At 47.0% G+C, this 19287-nt stretch overlaps 1 protein-coding gene across 1 annotated transcript in view; it reads left to right on the top strand.

The window, feature by feature from the left end:
- The window catches only part of BDH1 (3-hydroxybutyrate dehydrogenase 1), a 45138-nt gene that overhangs the window by 7759 nt on the left and 18092 nt on the right, over window positions 1-19287 (top strand). The window contains exons 2-4 of the mRNA XM_063622249.1: window positions 1751-1876; window positions 14955-15027; window positions 15999-16109. Coding sequence (XP_063478319.1) covers window positions 1794-1876; window positions 14955-15027; window positions 15999-16109 — 267 coding nt within the window. The 5' untranslated portion in view covers window positions 1751-1793. The remainder of the gene's footprint in view (window positions 1-1750; window positions 1877-14954; window positions 15028-15998; window positions 16110-19287) is intronic.

Here is a 19287-nt window from a genome sequence, read left to right as displayed (position 1 = left end):
CTGGGCTCCATTCTGCTGCTCTCTGCAAGGAGCTTTCCATGGAAACTTCTTTTGTGGCCACAGGCCGACTTTCCACCCCCAGACTGCCCTGCGGGAGCCCACTCAGCTCCCGTCCACTCCCCAGGGACTCAGAGCGCCTCCTTTGCGTCAGGCTCGTTCTAGGCACTGAGGATTTGGTGGTGAACCAGGTGGACAGGGTTCCTGTGTCACTGAGCTTAGGATCTAGTAGAAGAAGATAAGGTAAATAAACGTGGTAGTTTTGAATTAAGGTAGCTGCTATGAGAGTGATCTTACAGAGCAACCTGTGTATTGAATGGGAGCCACTTTAGTGAGGGAGTCAGAGGGCTCAGCCTCCGGGATGAGAGCAGAGCAGGAGCCAGTACTCTGAGGCAGGATCACCCTCACAGAGGCACGGAGTTCTCGGAGTCAGTGCTGGCTACGGCGCAGTGAGCAAAGAGGAGGGTGGCCCAGTGAGCTAGGGGCCTCCAGGGAGGGAGAGGCCAGCCCCCGCGGGCATGGAAAGTTGGCTTTAAACACGGAAGTCGCATAGGTTGACCGCTGTTAAAAAGGTTTCTTGGGCTGCTGTGCTGAGAGTGCGGTGTGGCAAATAGGGGCAGGAGTACAAGCGAGAGTGTCCTGTAGTTCTGGAAAGGTAACACCAGAGGGATTTCTGCCTGCTTTCCTTTCCTGAGGATTAAACAGATTAAATGTCTCCACCTGCTTCCAGCAGAGTGCATGGCAGTGGTTGCTCAGTTAACACTGTTGAGCTCTGGGCCCAGGTGGCTGGTTATCAGTAAGGTTTGGGGTGGCAGCAAACAGGCAAGGGAGGAGCCTCCCAGGCAGTACCTTATTACCGGGAACAGTATGACAGACTACAGCCAGGTAGGCAAAGGAGAGGCTGGAACCCATTTACCAGCCCGCCTTCCTTCCCTTAGGCCTGGAGGAATCACTATTAACAGAACAGGAGGGCAACGCACACCCGTGCTGATCAGTGGTCAATAATACTGAAGAGTCATGGTGCCTAGTAGCCTTAAGGTGTTACCAAGAGATTCTTGTTGCAATAAGGTTGCTTTAACCTCAGATGGGGAGGGAGTGGGGAGGGTGTGTGTGTGTGTGTGTGTGTGTGTGTGTGTGTGTGTGTGTTAGTTAATTACAAGAGTCTCTTATTTGGCAGCTCCAAACTCTATGCTATAATGAATTACTGATTAATTCAGCCTCAGAGCCAGAGCCCCCTTGTTTGTTGGGATGGGAGAAAGAGGTGGACAGCTGACTCAGATGCTATGTGGCATGAGGACAAGCTGCCTGCAGGGGTAGGTGGGCACCTCAGGAATGAAGGCTGATGCCCTGGGGCAACACAGGTGGGTGTTTCAGCAGGTTAGAGGAATAGGACATACTGAGTCAGAATCCCTGAGGGGTCAGGTCCCCAAGTCTCCCAGCGGTTGGCGGGTTTGAGGATCACTGATCTGGGCCAACCTGCTCACGTTATGAATGGGTGATGACTTGCCCAGGGTTGCCCAGTGCGTTTGGTGGCACAGCTAGAGCCAGAACCCAGGCTTCCAGGCACCCTGGCTCTTTCCATCGTGAGGGTGCAGCTTGAGAGAGGAACCAGAGTGGACTGCCTGGTGGTACCAGGACTGGAGCTGGGTGGAACAGATGCAGCCTAGTTTGACATGACTGAAAGAAACATGACTGCTCCTGATTAAAGCCCGGAAGGCAACAAAGTAATGCTGAGGGTGCGTTTGTGTTTCAGAACCACCGGGAGGAACTGGGCCATTCTAACACCTGTTGCTACCATGCTGGCCACCCGCCTCTCCAGACCCCTGTCACGGCTCCCAGGAAAAACCCTAAGTGCCTGTGATAGAGAAAATGGAGCAAGGTAAGCAACTAGAGGTGGAGGTGGCCTTGAGGGGACACTTTCTGAGCAGGCAGAGCTTTTCACACATGGATGGTGTAGGCGGTGATGAGGCCTGATTCTCAGAGATGCCTCTCAGTACCTATGTCTCCCAGCAGAGGAAACTCAGAGGTGTCCTGGGAAGACATTTCCCAGGGCACACAGGGCAAAAAGGAATATCTTTCATAACCGCTTTTTTTTTTTCTTTTTGACGGAGTCTCTCTCTGTTGCCAGGCTGGAGTGCAGTGGTGTGATCTCGGCTCACTGCCACCTCCGCCTCCTGCGTTCAAGCGATTCTCCCACCTCAGCCTCCTGAGTAGCTGGGATTACAGGCACCTGCCACCACGCCCAGCTAATTTTTATATTTTTAGTAGAGACGGGGTTTCACCAGGTTGGCCAGGCTGGTCTTGAACTCCTGACCTCAGGTGATCTACCCACCTCGGCCTCCCAAAGTGCTAGGATTACAGGCATGAGCCACTGTGCTCGGCCATAACCACTTCTTAAAACCCTTTTTTGTGGCTCACGCTTGTAATCCCAGCACTTTGGGAGGCCGAGGCGGGCGGATCACGAGGTCAGGAGATCGAGACCATGGTGAAACCCTGTCTCTACTAAAAAATACAAAAAATTAGGCGGGCCTGGTGGCGGGCGCCTGTAGTCCCAGCTACTCGGAGAGGCTGAGGCAGGAGAATGGCGTGAACCCGGGAGGCGGAGGTTGCAGTGAGCTGAGATTGCGCCACTGCACTCCAGCCTGGGCGACAGAGCAAGACTCCGTCTCAAAAAAAAAAAAAAATTTAAAAAACCCTTTTTATTTTGAAATAACTTTAGACTTATACAAAAGTTGCAAAAATCGTTGGAAAGGGTTTCTGGATCCCCTTCAGCTAACTTCCCTAAATGTTAACATCTTGCAAAACCATACTGCAATGATCGGAATCAGGAAATTACCATTGATAGAGTACTATTAACTAGTCTACAGACCTTATTCCAGTGTCGCCAAGCGGCTGCTGATGGACTTTTTTCTGGTCCCGGATCGAATCCCGAATCCCACGTGGCATGGAGGTGTCACGTGTTTTTAGTTTCTTCCTACTGGGGACAGGTCTTCAGTCTTTTTCGCTCACGACCTTGACACTCTGCCTGGTTATGTTGTACAATGTCTCTCAGTTTGGGTTTGTGTGGCAAGATGCCCGCGGCAGTGAAGCGGTGCTTTTCTCAGCCTATCATGCCAGGAGGTACATTATTTAATGTGGCTCATTACTTTAGCCACCTGGATAACTGCTCTTTTAAAACTTTATGCATGAAATCAGTTAACTGAAATGTCCCAAGACTTCAGTGAATCGTTTGTGTGATTTCGAGGAAGGATTATATAAGTACAAATTAGACAAGCAGCTATTCTTCAAGAGCTTCTGGAATTGCCTTTTCCCAGGGGATTCAGTGGGCTCTGCTGCCACCTTTTACTCTTTTGCAGTCTGAGCAAGGAAAAAACAAGAAATGCCTTTTTCTTTCTGTTATATTTGAGGGGAGTGAAATTGAAGATTAGGTTAAATTCCAAGTCCCAGGAGCTAGAACACTGATATTTCTATAACAATAATATGTTTAGAAGAACATGCATTTAGACTGAGACTCTGTTGCCCAGGCAATGTGGCAACCTCTTGGCTCAGAGCAACCTCTGCCTCCCGGGTTCAAGCAATTCTCCTGCCTCAGCCTCCCAAGTAGCTGGGACTACAGGCACGTGCCACCACACCCGGCTAATTTTTTGTATTTTTAGTAGAGATGGGGTTTTGCCATGTTGGCCAGGCTGGTCTTGATCTCCTGACTTCAAGTGATCCGCCTGCCTTGGCCTCCCAAAGTGCTGGGATTCACCGCGCCTGGCCCGGCTTTTAGCAGCATTTGCTTGAATTTATTTCTAAGAGATACAGAGGCGTGGCTTGGAGCTGGGGTTCCACCTACCTGAGGACCCCACGTGAGAAGAGTTTAGAATGCCCCATTGGCACACGCGGCAGGAGGCCCCTGCCATCAGAGTGGGGACAGAGGAGACCCCTGCCATCAGAGCAGGGACGTACGAGACTCCTGCCATCACAGCGGGGACGGAGGAGACTCCTGCCATCAGAGCGGGGACGGAGCTCGGCTTTGTTGAAGGGCTTTTGAAAGAAGGTGACTTGCTGCAATTGTTTTTTCAGTGAGTGATTCATAAAATTGGCAAGATCTGTCTCCAATATGGCTTTTAGAGATTTCTGGAGTTTTTTTAGAGAGGAGAAGATAATCCCACAGGAAGTTAAAATACTTTTGCAGAAGTTTTATTCTCAAATGTAAGGAAAGTGAGGCATTAGTCAAGCTCTTGGCTCACTTGAGGGGAAAGAAAGGTTGTCAAAGGGAATTCGGAATCTTCTGGATGGACTGAGAAGTAACTTGGTTAGGTTGAGGGACCTGGGCGGTGGGTGGGCAGCCGCAGAGCTGTCAGAGTAGAGTCAGTGTCATAGGGTGAAGGCGTGGGCAGCGTGGAGGGGGACCCAGGTACAGAAGGAGGCTGGCATGGTGGGTAATCGCCAGGCCTAGGATCCCACAGTCCCTCAAAGGGAAAACTTTGGCCTGGTCATTTTGCTTGAGTCTCGGTTGGAAAGGGCCTCATACTCCAGTCTCCACCCATGAGTGAATCTTGCTGATAGCATCCTTACCAAGTGACTTTATCACCTCTGTTTGAATATGTCCAGTGATGGACAGGTTAGTACCTCTCATAGCAGGCCTCCTGTGTTTGGACATCTCCTTATTGAGGAGAAATCTTTTCTCCTGTTAATGCCACTCCTTGTTCTTGGGTCTGCCCCTGCATTCACACTGAATGAGTTATTCCCTTCTCCCCAGGGGCACTGTGCCACCTCAATACCCACCCACTTGCCTACTCCTATTCCACCCACATGGTTTTTCCTTGTTTATGTCTCCTGGTTTCCCCACTATCATCCAGGTCTCCCCCCTGAATGATCTGCACTTTGCCTGTGTTCCTTCTTAAGATGTGATGCCTGAACAAAACACCCACCACTGTTGACATGCCCAGAGCAGGCATCACCCAGTACACGTGGCTCCATCCAGATGAAAACCTTCCCAGGAGTGGCTGGACAAGGCCCCCAACCCCAACACCTGACAACCTGCTGTGCTTACTGGCTCCCCATGGCCCTCCGATTTCAGATTTCTCACATTTCTGGCTTTGCCAGAAGACTCTGGCATCCCTGGGGCAGGTGCCTTCCTCACATCTGGGACCCCGCCTCCTGGGCTGTGGTCACCAGTGCTCAACTCTGCCAGGCCAGGTGCAGCACATAATGCTCCTGGGGTGGCCTGACCCGGGCAGAGTGGAGAAGGGCTCTTGCCTCCCCTATCCTAGTTTCTTTCCTGTCCAGCCTAGGCTCACATAGCTTCTTTTGGCCGCCACATCACATATGTGATTCGTGGTCAAACAGGCTAAATTTTTTTTACAAATGCTGCCGTGAGGCCATATTTCTCCCGAACTGCACCTGTGCCACTGATGTATGTTCCTCCTAAGCCCCGTCTTGTTAGATTCAAATGGACTTATGGCTCCTCTCAGCAGAAAGCTGGGTTACTGGTTATTGTTGCTGATTCCTGATGGGGACAATAAAAGGCACAGACACACAGACTGGTAAGATAGAGAAGAAGCCAGAATGAACGCCCTGGCCATCATAGGGAGTGATCTCAAATGCGGCCGGGACGGCCAGGGCTCTGAGGACAGCAGGCTCTTCCACAGGGCCTTGGGGAGGTGCCAGACTGCACCTCTTCCTCCCTCTCTTATTCTGTTCCTGGGTTAGGGCAAAAATCAGGAAGCTCTCGTCTTCTGAATCTCACAGCCACCCCTTTGGGTTCTCCCTTCCGAAAGTGTGTTGACCGGTGGGGCGCGGTGGCTCACGCCTGTAATCCCAGCACTTTGGGAGGCTGAGGCGGGCGGAGCACCTGACGTCGGGAGTTTGAGACCAACCTGTCCAACATGGAGAAACCTCGTCTCTAATAAAAATACAAAATTAGCCGGGCGTGGTGGCGCATGCCTGTAATCCCAGCTACTTGGGAGGCTGAGGCGGGAGAATCGCTTGAACCCGGGAGGAAGAGGTTGCAGTGAGCCGAGATCGTGCCATTGCACTCCAGCCTGGGCGACAAGAGGAAAACTCTGTCTCAAAAAAAAAAAAAAAGAAAGAAAGCGTATTAACCATCTTGAGCTTAACTTGTGCCTCCCGAGAGACTGAGACCGGCACAGCTGTTGGTGTTAGCGGCTTCGTTGGCCAGCAGCTTGCTGTTACTGCAGGACCCTCCTGGGCAGAGGAGACCCTCCAGGGAAATACACACTATTTTATGTGCTGGTTTTGGGCCTAACGCCTCATGGGCATTCTTAGCCCTAGGAGACCAGTGTATGAACTGGGATTGCCTCACACTAAGAGTAGCAGGAACCCCTAGAAGTCCACGGCCATTGTGGCTTTGGGGAGCCCAGGCTCCTTGTTTTTTTCTGCGGTGTCATTCTGAAGGCAGCTCAGGATCCCAGGATACTGTGATAGTCCTCCACCTCCAGCCTCAGTCCAGGCGGGAAGAAGCAACGCCCCTGCATCGGGAAAGCAAAACGGCAATCGTGGTCGACCTCCGCTTGCAGCCTACTGGCCAGAGGCAGGTCACGTGACCACTAGGTGGGTGGTAATCTGGAAAGCGTTGGGCGCACTGCTGTCCCCCCACCCCGAACAAAATCCAGATTCTTGTTAGTGAGGCAGATGAGAAGAACGGATGCTGGCAGGCAAAGAGCAGTGCCTGTCACAGCTCAGCTGGGCTGTGGCCTCCAGCTGTTCACAGGGATACTGGGGCTTTGGTATTCAAGAGGCTCGCAGGGGAACCCCCTGGGGATAGGTCTTTGTTTTTCTTTTCCTGTAGGGCAGTGATATTGAACTTTGGTTGTGGGTTAGAATCACCTAGAGAACAGTGAGGGAAACAGTATCTGTGCCTCATCCCTGGGTCAGGAGTGAGGCTAGGCAAAGGAATACTTTAAAGAACTTCCCTGTGATTAAAAAGAAAAAAAAATCATTCTATGGAGAATCTCAAACATATGCAAAAGTAGAAAGCTGAGTATTGATCCCTGGTGTACCTGTCACCTGGGTTTCCATAATTATCAGCACATGGCCAATCTTGTTTCAGCTACGTCTCCATTTTCCTCCCACCCCCATACTAGATTATTTTTCGAAGCAATTCCTGGACGTGGTATTTCATTTGCAAATATTTTAATATTTATCTCTAAATGATAAGAACTCGTTTTAATAATATAACCATACAACCATGATCACATTTCCAAGTGATTCTAATAAACGGGCCCAGAGAACAACTGCTGTGGCCCTAGATGAACCAGTTCTTCCCCCAGGACCTGTTGGACTGGAATCCCCTGAGGTGAATGACACAGGCGGATTTCTGGGGCCACCCCTTCCTACTGAATCAGAATGTCAACGAGAGGGGCCTGGGAGTTTGCATTTTAACAAGCTCCCCAAGTGCTTGTTAACTAACTTTTGAGAGCTGAGGCAGTAAGGTCTTCCTGGACCCAAGGCCCCTTCAAATTAAGAAGCAGTCCTAAGATGGGGATCCCACAGCGACTGTAAGAGCTGCAAAGTGAGGGAAGAGGAATTAGAGTAGGATGAGGCAATCCCAGCAGTGGCCAAGAAGGAAAGGCCGAGAAGTCCAGCAGTGCTCAGGAGGCAATCTCATGCTAGCTGGAGCTGACCGCCCAGGAATATTCATAGCCCCACCATACCCACCTTGTCAGGGTATTGCCCTGGGGGGGCAGGTGAGTCGAGATAGAACCTTCTCCTCTCTGGAAGAGTAGAAATGCACCACTGACTGTTGGGTAGCCTGGTATAATACACCCAGAGTCAGTCAAGTTCAGGTCTGAATATATTTGACAGTGGAGAGACAATTTAGAGAAAGACGGGCAGCAAGTCAATCTGAAATAAGCTCTCTTGCCTAGACCTTTTTGTTACTTGTTTTCTTTTTGTTTTAAGACAGGTCTCGCTCTCGCCCAGGCTGGAGTAAAGTGGCACAATCTTGGCTCACTGCAAGCTCTGCTTCCTGGGCTCAAATGATTCTCCTGCCTCAGCCTCCTGAGTAGCTGGGATTATAGGCGTGTGCCACCACACCCTGCTAATTTTTGTATTTTTAGTAGAGATGGGGTTTCACCATGTTGGCCAGGCTGGTCTCGAACTCCTGGCCTCAAGTGTCTGCCCGCCTCGGCCTCCCAAAGTGCTGGGATTACAGGTGTGAGCCACCACTCCCGGCCACAACCTTTTTGTTACTTTTAAAAATGTCAGGTAGGCTGGGCACGGTGGCTCACACCTGTAATCCCAGCACTTTGGGAGGCAGAGGCAGGTGGATCACTTGAGGCCAGGAGTTCGAGACCAGCCTGGCCAACATGGTGAAACCCCATCTCTACTAAAAACACAAAAATTAGCAGGGCGTGGTGGAACATGCCTATAATTCCAGCTACTTGGGAGCCAGAGGCACGAGAATTGCTTGAACCTGGGAGGCGGAGGTTGCAGTGAACCGAGGTTGTGCCACAGCACTCCAGTATGGGTGAAAGAGACGCTGTCTAAAAAAAAAAAAGTGCTAAGGGCGTGGCCCTTGAGGAGACAGGAACAAATCATCTAGTTCCACTAGGGATGTAACTGCCCAATGGATTCACCTTGCTCGCTGCCTAGACAGAACCGGTTTATCAAGACAGAGGAATTGCAGTAGACAAAGAGTAATTCACGCAGAGCTGGCTGTGCAAGAGACCAGAGTTTTATTATTACTCAAATCAGTCTCTCCAAACATTCAGGAATCAAGAGTTTTTAAGGATAATTTGGTGGGTGGGGGAAGGCCAGTGAGAGAGTGTTCATTGGTTGGGCCGGAGAGGAAATCATGGGAAATTGAAGCTGTCCTCTTGCACTGAGTCAGTTCCTGGGTCGGGGCCACAAGATCAGATGAGCCAGTTTATCCATCTAAGTGGTGCCAGCTGATCCATCAAGTGCAGGGACTGCAAAATATCTCAAGCACTGATCTTAGGAGCGGTTCAGGGAGGGTCAGAATCTTGTAGCTTCCAGCTGCATGACTGTAAATTATGGTTTATAATTTGTAATCTGGTGCCTAATTTGTTAGTCCTACAAAGACAATCTAATCCCCAGGCAAGAAGGAGGTTTGTTTTGGGAAAGGGCTGCCATCTTTGTTTTAAACTATAAACTATAGGCTGGGCGCGGTGGCTCACACCTGTAATCCCAGCACTTTGGGAGGCTAGGTGGGCAGATCACCTGAGGTCAGGAGTTCGAGACCAGCCTGGCCAACATGGCGAAACCCCGTCTCTACTGAAAATACAAAAATTAGCCGGGCATGGTGGCAGGTGCCTGTAATCCCAACCACTTGGGAAGCTGAAGCAGGAGAATTGCTTGAACCCAGGAGACGGAGGTTGCAGCGAGCCAAGATCGTACCACTGCACTCTAGCCTGGGTGACAAGAGTGAAACTCCATCTCAAAAAAATAAAACAAAACTATAAACTATAAACTAAGTTCCTCCCAAAGCTAGCTCAGCCCACAGTCAGGAATGAACAAGGATGGCTTGGAGGTTAGAAGCAAGATGGAGTTGGTTAGGTCAGCTCTCTTTCACTGTCTCAGTGTTTTGCAATGGTGGTTTCAATGCCACCTTCTCATTCTTTCTGCAGAGCAACACTGGGGGTCATGGGAAAACAGAGTGATGCTCTTTGGATGGAGTCATTGGAGAGCTTTGGGTGTACCGACCACACTATCCTGCTTACTTGAGACCATCCATGCACAAGGACTTAAAATCCAGACTCCTCTGTGGCAGTGCAAAAGGACAGGGGGTTACCTTGGCAGGTTTTCCTAGTGAACCCTCATTTCTGTCTAGTGAATTTAACATTCTTTAAGAACATATTTTAATAATTTTTTAAAAGCTTAATATGTTGAATAGGTAATCTATTTACATGGTACAAAATTTGAATGGCAGGCCAGGCATCGTGGCTCATGCCTGTAATCCCAGCACTTTGGGAGGCCAAGGCAGGATCACCTGAGGTCAGGAGTTCGAGACCAGTGTGGCCAACATGGTGAAACCCCATCTCTACTAAAAATACAAAAATTGGCCAGGTGTGGTGGCACAAGCCTGTAGTCCCAGCTACTCAGGAGGCTGAGGCAGGAGAATCGCTTGAACCCAGGAGGTGGAGGTTGCAGTGAGCTGAGATCGTGCCACTCACTCCAGCCTGGGCAACAAGAGTGAAACTCTGTCTCAAAAACAAAACAAAACAAAACAAAACAAAAAACAAAATTTGAATGGCATCAAATGGTATACAGAAAAGGTAAGTCTGTCTCCCATCTCCTTTCCCCCGTTACCACCTGCTCATTCACCCCTACCTCCTCCACTTGTCATTACTGGGTTAATATTCATTTAAAAATTAACAGGACCTCTGCTTCTGGGAAGATGGAGTAGGTGTACTTTTCTCTATTCTTTCTGTCAAGTACAACTAAAAACCCTGGATATTACATCAATTATAAATAATTTAGTAAATATGTAATACATAAAAAGCCTCTTAAAAGGCGGAGAGAAGAAGGCAGACCAGCTGAGGACCTCAGGACCCAATATATGACACAGTGATGAGTTCTGTAGGTTTTCTTTTTGTTTCTTATGTCCCAGACTTGGAGTTGAAGAAGCCGGCAACCCAGAAATACCAGTAGGCTCAGACGCAAAAAGCCCCAACAAAAATTTGCTCTCTCTAGCCAAATGACCAGCCCAGTAAGACAGAACAAGTGGGTTTGTTCCAGGGATATAAGGGTGGTTCATTATTTGAAAATTAGTCTCATCCACCAAATTAATGAACTAAAAGAAGAAAACTTATGTGATGCTCTCTACCAATGCAGAAGATGCAAAATTTGGCACATATTTATGATTTTAAAAATCTCAGGAAAAATAGACATAGAGGGGGAATTTCCTGAACTTGATGAAAGGTATATACCATAAGCCTTCAGCTAACATACTTAAGGGTGAGACTGAATGCTTTGACCCTAGGATGGGGAGCAAACCAAGGATATTAGTTTTCACCACTTATCCAACGTAGGTTTATAATTTCTAGCCAGTGCAATAAGGTAAGAAATGGAAATAAAAGGCATATAGATTGGAAAAGAAGGAATAAGACTCTCTATTTGCAGATTACCTGATTGTCTTTATAGAAGATCCCAAGGCATCCACAAAAAACTCCCAGAACTAATAAGTAAGTTTAGCAGGGTTACAAGATACAAGATAACACACAAAAGTCAATTGCATTTCCGTATACTAGCCATAAACATATGGATATCAAATTTTAAAACAATACCATTTCGACCGGATGTGGTAGTTCGTGCCTGTAATCCCAGCACTTTGGGAGGATGAGGTGGGAGGATCACTTGAGTCCAGGAGTTGAAGATCAGCCTGGGCAACATGGTTAGACCCTGTCTCTTCAAAAAATACAAAAATCAGCTGAGCCTGATTGTGCATGCCTCTAGTCCCAGCTACTGGGGAGGCTGAGGTGGGAAGATTGCTTGAGTGTGGCAGGTGGAGGTTGCAGTGAGCCGAGATCACGCTACCGCACTCCAGCCTAGGCAACAGAGTGAGACCCTGTCTCAAAAAATGAAATAAAATAAAATAAAACAATACCATTTGTAGTTGCTCAAAAAAAGAGAGAAACAGATGTAACAAACATGTTACACATAACAAAGCATGTGTAGGATTTGTTTTGTTGGGTTGTTTTGAGATGGAGTTTCACTCTTGTTGTCCAGGCTGCAGTGCAATGGCACGATCTCGGCTCACTTTGACCTCCGCCTCCTGGGTTCAAGCGATTCTCCTGCCTCAGCCTCCCAACGAGCTGGGATTACAGGCACCCCGGCACCACGCCCAGCTGGTTTTTTGTATTTTTAGTAGAGTCAGGGTTTCACCATGTTGGCCAGGCTGATCTCGAACTCCTGACCTCAGTTGATCCACCCACCTCGGCCTCCCAAAGTGCTGGGATTACAGGCATGACCCAGCATGCCCGGCTGCATGTATAGGATTTAAATGCTGAAAACGACACAACACTGATGAAAGAAATCAAAGATCTATGTAAATGGAAACCCCATACTGTACTCAGGAATTGGAAGACTCAACAAAGTAAAGATGCCAACTTTCCCCAAATTGATATACAGGTTTAGCACACTTTCTATAAAAACCCCAGTCATATTTTTTATAGATAAAGACAAGATGACTCTAAAATTTATATGGAAAGGCAAAGGAAATAGAATAGCTAAAAGAATTTTGAAGAAGAAAAATAAAGTAGCAGCACATATATCAATGAATCAGAATAGAAAATCCAGAAATAGGCCCACCCAAATATGCCCAACCAATTTTTGACAAAAGTGCAAAAGCAATTCAACGGAGGAAAGATAATGTTTTCAAAAAATGGCGCTGGAGCAAATGGACACAAAACTTAGACCTAAGTCTGACGTCTTATACAAAAATTAATGGATCATAGACTTAAGATGTAAAACATAAAACTATAAAACTCTTTTTTTTTTGAGACAGGGTCTCCCTCTGTCCCCCAGGCTGGAGTGCAGTGGCGCGATCTCAGCTCATTGCAACCTCCGCCTCCTGGGCTCAGTTGATCCTCCTGCCTCAGCCTTCCATGTAGCTGGGACTTACAGGCATGAGCCACCACGCCTGACTAATTTTCGTATTTTTTGTAGAGATGGGGTTTCGCCATGTTGCCCAGGCTGATCTCGAACTCCTGAGCTAAAGCAATCCGCCCACCTCAGCCTCCCAAAGCGCTGGGATTACAGGCATGAGCCACCGTGCCCAGCCAAAGCTATAAAACTTTTAGAAAAGAACATAGAAGAAAATCTTTGGGTTCTGGGGGCAAAGAGCTCTGAGACTTGACACCAAAAGCATGCCCCATAAAAGGGAAATATTAGACTTTATTTAGGGGTTAAGAGTTTAGACTCTGGACTGTCTCAGCCCTGGTTTCACTGGTTAGCTCTATCACTAACTACGCTGGGCATTGAAAATTCCTCTGTTGTCCCACGTGGTGCATGGGTGATTGTAGACGAGGACACTGAGATCCTGAAGGCAGAAGTAATTTCTCCAAGCAACGTTGTCGGTTGGTGGCAGAGTCTGGGTTACAACCCCTGGTTTCCTGATTCCGAGTGCAAGTGAAACACTTTTGCCCCTGCACTAGACCCTGCTACAAGGATAAAAAGGCACGTTATAGACTAGGAGAAAAATGTTGCCTACCACATATGTAACCAAGGACTAGCAGCTAGGACATCTGAAGAATTTTCAGCATTCAACGGGGTAGAAGAACAAACAGTTCAATAGAATATGGGCAAAAGACTTGAAGAGGCATTTTACCAAACATACGGTGCTGTGGTCTGAATGTTTGTGTTCTCCTCAAATTCCTGTGTTGAAATCCTAACCCCCAAGGTATTGGTACTGGGAGGCAGGGGCCCTGGGACGTGATTAGGTCATGAAGGTGGAGCCCTCGTGGGTGGGATTAGTATCTTTATAAGAGAGACCTTTGCCATGTGAGGTTACAGTGAGAAGACATCTGTCTGTGAAGAAAGTGGGCCCTCACCAAACACAGTTCTGCTGGCACTTCGCACTTCAACTCCCCAGCTTCCGCAACTGTAAGGAATACAATTCTGTTGTTTATAAGCCACCCAGTCTATGGTATTTTGTTATAGCAGCCCAAACAGACAAAGACAGGTGACAAATAAACATGAAAAGATGTTCAACATCATTAGCCATTAGGGAAATACAGATTAAAACCACAGCGAAATATCATGATACAGTTTTCAGCATGGCTAAACTAGAAAATGGTGACACCACCAAATGCCGGCAAGGATGTGGGGAAACTGGGTCGTTCAGACACTGCCACTGGGGATGTAGCATGCTTTAGCCACTTTCACAAACAGTTTGTCAATTTCTTAAAAAAACTAAACCTGCAACTACCATATGACCCAGCAGTTACACCCCTGGGCATCTACCCAAGAGAAATGAAAACTCAACGTTTGCGCAAAAACCTGTGTAGGAATGTTCAAGCAGCTTTATTCATAATATGCCCAAACGGCAAACAACTGAGCTGTCCTTCAGTAAGTAAATAGTTAAGCAAATTGTCATACCCTTGTGTCATGGAGCACTACCTAGGAATAAAAAGGAGCAAATTATTGATACATAACAATCTGGGTGAATCTCCAGAGAATTATGTTGAATGAAAAAAGCCAGCCCCTGAAGGATACATACTGTATGATTCCATTTACATAACATTCTTGAAATGCTAAAATTATAGAGATGGGGAACAGATTTGTGGTTAAAGATGGAGTGGGGTGGGAAGAAAGTCGGCGTGGCTATAAAAGGGTAACATGAAGGATCCTTGTGGTGATGGAAATTTCTGTATTTTTATTGTATCGGTGTCAATATCCTGGTTGTGATATGGTAATACAGTTTTGCAAGATGCTACCCTTAGGGGAAATTAGGTAAGACCTGGCATCTCTCTGTATTATTTCTTAATTGCATGTGAATCTACAATTATTTCAAAATAAAAAGTATGATTGAAATAACTATCAGGAAGCTTAGCCTACTAGGGATTAAGACATCAAAATTGCAGCAGGCTTTAACAAAGCTATACTACTGCAAGGATAGTTCACACTTAAATTAGCTTGAAACATTACCTATCTATGTCATCTTGGAAAGCAGAAAATGGAACTTTATTGGAGTGGGACACTGCATGGCCAGGGTTTAGCAGAGCCTGCCCAACAAAAGTAGCTTCAAAATTGGGTTTACTCTCAGGAAGGCTCTTCCTGGACAGTGGCAAACGTCGCCGTAGCAAATGCTGGCTCACTTTCTATCAGCCAGCAACCCTGGTGGAAAGAGGGTCTCTTACTCAGTTGTACTAGCAAGCTGTCTGCAGGAGCCGGGGCTGGAGAGACACCCAGCGCTGCTTTAGGCCAGTGTGGCTGAGGGTCTGTCTAGTCTGTCCTTGTACTCACGGCTTCCTTTTCTTTTGCAGACGCCCACTATTGCCTGGTTCTACTTCCTTTATCCCGATTGGCCGTCGGACTTATGCCAGTGCGGTGGAGCCGGTGAGTGGAAGCCCAGCTACCTGGGAGCCAGTTGGATGGTCAGAACCCTTTCTTCTGGGCCCCTAGGCCCTGAGCTACCCTCAGAGTGGGGCCTTAGTGTTTCCAGGACACTCGGAGCCACTTTCTCACTTAACCCTCCCCCAAAGCCCCTCATCAGTAATGAGCTCACACACCCCCATCCATGTGGGGAGGAAGAAGTAATGAGGCACTCCAGCCCCTCCCAGCCAGGAAGGTATCACTGGAGGCCTAGTGGGAAGCCAGAACTTCCAGCCCCACCCAGCAAGTTAGGGGTTAAGAGTTTAGACTCCAGAGGCCCAGCGAGGTGGCTCACGGCTATAATCCCAGCACTTTGGGAGGCCGAGGTGGGTGGTTCACATAAGGTAGGGAGTTCAAGACCAGCCTGGCCAACATGGAGAAACCCCATCTCTACTAAAAATACAAAATTAGCCAGGCATGGTGGTGCATGCCTGTAATCCCAGCTACTTGGGAGGCTGAGGAGGAGAATTGCTTGAACCCGGAAGGTGAAGGTTTTGTGGTGAGCCAAGACCAGCCATTGCCCTCCAGCCTGGGCAACAAGAGCCAAACTCCGTCTCAAAAAAAAATAAAAGAAGAGTTTAGACTCTGGAATGTCTCAGCCCTGGTTTCAGTTCCAGCTCTATCACTAGCTACATTGAGCGTTTTAAAAAGACCTCTGTTTCTCACATGTAGCATGGGGGATTGTAGATGAGATCCTGAAGGCAGAAGTAATTTTCTCAAGCAACATTGCTGGTTGGTTGGTAGCAGAGTCTAGGTTAGAACCTGGCCTTTCCACTATACCATGGTGCTTCTCCAGACAGCAAGAACAAGGTGGGGAGGGCCAGGCTTGGGCCACTCAGGAAGCACTAACTCTCACTGCACAGAGGGTGGAGAGGCCTGGTCACTTTGCCCCTGTACCCCCGGTTCCTAACATGGAATCTGACCTTGTGAAACAGGTTGGAAGCAAAGCTGTCCTGGTCACAGGCTGTGACTCTGGATTTGGGTTCTCGTTGGCCAAGCATTTGCATTCAAAAGGCTTCCTTGTGTTTGCTGGCTGCTTGATGAAGGTAAGAGACGAGTCATCTTCTTCATCATCATCTTTTACACATAGTCATTGTTTTATAGTCTCTTAAAGATTGCTTTGCCAACAACTGGCTCAGCTTTGCTTAAACCAGCCTGTCCATTTCCCACTGGCTTTAGTCCCACTTGTTCTTCATAGCTTTGTCCATCCGTCATCCATGCATCCATCCATCCATCCATCCATCCATCCATCCATCCATCCAGCCATCCATCCATCCATCCATCCATCCATCCATCCATCCATCCAGCCATCCATCCATCCAGCCATCCATCCAGCCATCCATCCATCCATCCATCCAGCCATCCATCCATCCATCCATCCATCCATCCATCCATCCATCCTCTCATCTATCCATCATTTGTCAAATGCTGTGATGTACCTGACACTTTGCTAGGTGCAGTAGAAGAATGAGACCTTGTCCCTGCCCTGAAGTTGCTCCCGTCGAGTGGTGAGGAGACAGCCATGCATAGACACAGCTGAAGAATTAGAGTGAAGAAGATTCTCAGGGGTGTGTGAGAATGTTTGGCCAGACTGTATAGAAGGAAGGGATTGATGATGGCATGCCAGAGGAAGTGACGTTTGTTCTGGGCCGTGGCGAGTAAATGACGCTGCCATAGGTGGAGACTGGGAGGAGTTACCTGCCGGACAGGAGGGATAGCCTGAGCAGAGGCTTGAAAGCATGAGGCTCCTTTGGGACACATGAAGTAGAATTTAAGGTGCGTGAAGGGAAGCACTGAGACCTGAGACTGCAAAAGCAAACAGCGGGCAGTGCCCCAGTTAGAGAGTTGTGCGCCCACCACCACAATCCACTTTAGAATACGTCCATCACTCAGAATTCTCTCTCTTGACGATTGGCAGTTCATCTCCACATACACCTCTAGCCCTGAGCAGCCACTGATTTCTATTTATTTAGGTTTGCATTTTCTGGACTTTTCATCTACATGGAATCATACAATACATGGCGTTTTGTGTCACGCTTCTTGAACACTTAGTGTAATGTTTTTGAGAGTCATCCATGTTGCAGAATGCATCAGTAGCTCGTTCCTTTGTATTGCTGAATGGTATTCTGTTGTGTGCCTATGCTATATATATATATATATATTTTTTTTTAATTTAATTTATGTTTTTGAGACAAGGTCTCACTTTGTCTCCCAGGCTGGAGTGCAGTGGGGGCAATCTCGGCTCACTGCAACCTCTGCCTCCCGGGTTCAAGTGATTCCCCTGCCTCAGCCTCCCGAGTAGCTGGGACTACAGGCATGAGCCACCATGCCCACCTAAGTTTTGTATTTTTATTAGAGATGGGGTTTCACCATGTTGGCCAGACTGGTCTCAAATTCCTGTCCTCAGGTGATCCACTCGCCTTGGCCTCCCAAAGTGCTGGGATTACAGGTGTGAGCCACCATGTCTTGCCTAAAGCACTATTTTTAAAAGCTACTTGTATTAATTTTTGTTTTTTCTTTATCACTGTATTATTTATTTGAAATATAATGCCATTTATTTGTGATCTGTTTTCCTTGTTGTTGGTTCTTGTTGATGTAATTTAATTTCTGAATATGTAAACCATTAACAAGGCTGTAAAGTCAAAAATTATACAAATAGGTAAAATCAAAGTAGTGTTATTCCCTCACCCCCTATCTGTTCCACTCCATTCTTTCATTTTCCTCCATGTTACACAACTGTTTGCATATTGCATATACTCTTTGGTTTTTTAAAACATTAACAATATATCTTGGAAATTAGTTTGTATGACCTCACAGAGATCTCTTTCATTTCGTTAACAGCTTTGAAGCACCCCACTGAGTGGGCGGATCATAATTTACTTCACCAAAATCTCCTGTAAATGAGCATTTAGGTGTTTTCAATATTTTGCAATTACAAATAATGCCACAATGAATAACTTTGTATTTTTATTATTGGGGGGTTATCTTTTTTTTTCTTTTTTTTGAGATGGAGTTTTGCTCTCGTTGCCCAGGCTGGAGTGCAGTGGCCCAGTGTCAGCTCACTGCAACCTCCACCTCCAAGGTTCAAGCAATTCTCCTGCCTCAGCCTCCCAAGTAGCTGGGATTACAGGTGCCTACCACCACATCTGGCTAATTTTTGTATTTTTAGTAGAGAGGGGGCTTCACCATGTTGGTCAGGCTGGTTATCTTTAGAGTAAATTCCTTGGGAGTGAGATTGCTTTTAGATCAGAGTGTAAATAAAATATATTGTCATTTTAAAGATATTCCCAAATTTTCCATCCTAGGGGTCATGTAATTTTACATTCCCTCCAGGAGTGTATGAGTGCCTATTTCCACACAATTTCACCAACAGAGTATGCATCAAGCTTTTGGTTTTTGCCAGTCTGATAGGTGGGAAATGTACCTCAGTGTTGTTTTTATTGTATTTCTCTTCTGAATGCATACTCTGTTCTTTAAGGACATGACCCAGAAGCTTCCCAGATATCACCTGTGCTCTCATTCTCTTGGCCAGAACTTAGTCACGTGGCCTTACCTGGCTGCAAGGAAGGCTGGGAAATGTAGTGAATATTGTCAGACAATATGTACCCGGCCTAAAATGTCAGGCGTTCTACTGCTATAGAAGAAGGATGAAGGGAAGAGTGGGCATTCAGGACAACTTGCTTTCTCTGCTCAGTGGGTGAGATATTTTTCTTTATTTTCAAGGCAGTAGGAACCCAGGGGAGGAATTTCCCATACTATGTTGATATCTTTGTAATATTTGATACCCAATGTAAAATTTCAATAATATAAACAAGTACAAGAAATAATTTATATTGCCATGCTCTAAACATCATTCCATCTGGATCAGAGAAGGTTTTGTTTGTCCTTTTAATCTTTACTTCTTTGAATTGTGAAAGTAATACTACATGTTCATAATAGATTCAAATAATACAGAAGTATATTATGTAAAAAAGTGAAGTCTTCCCAATCTCTTGCTCCAAGGCAGCTTAAATGCAGGTGTATACATTATTTGTGACTTTTGCTATTACAGGTCGAGTGTCTCTTATCTGAAATGCTTGGGACCAGATGTGTTTTGGATTTTGGATTTTTCCAGATTTTGGAATATTTGCATTACACTTGCTCAGCATCTCTGATCTGAAAATCCAAAATCTAAAGTGCTCCAATGAGTATTTCCCTGGAGCATCATGTCAGCACTCAAAATTC

The sequence above is a fragment of the Symphalangus syndactylus genome, chromosome 17 (assembly GCF_028878055.3).
Source record: "Symphalangus syndactylus isolate Jambi chromosome 17, NHGRI_mSymSyn1-v2.1_pri, whole genome shotgun sequence".
NCBI classification, from domain to species: Eukaryota; Metazoa; Chordata; class Mammalia; order Primates; family Hylobatidae; genus Symphalangus; species Symphalangus syndactylus.
The sequence above is the reverse complement of the archived record's forward strand: the minus strand, read 5'-3'. Positions and strand labels throughout refer to the sequence as shown.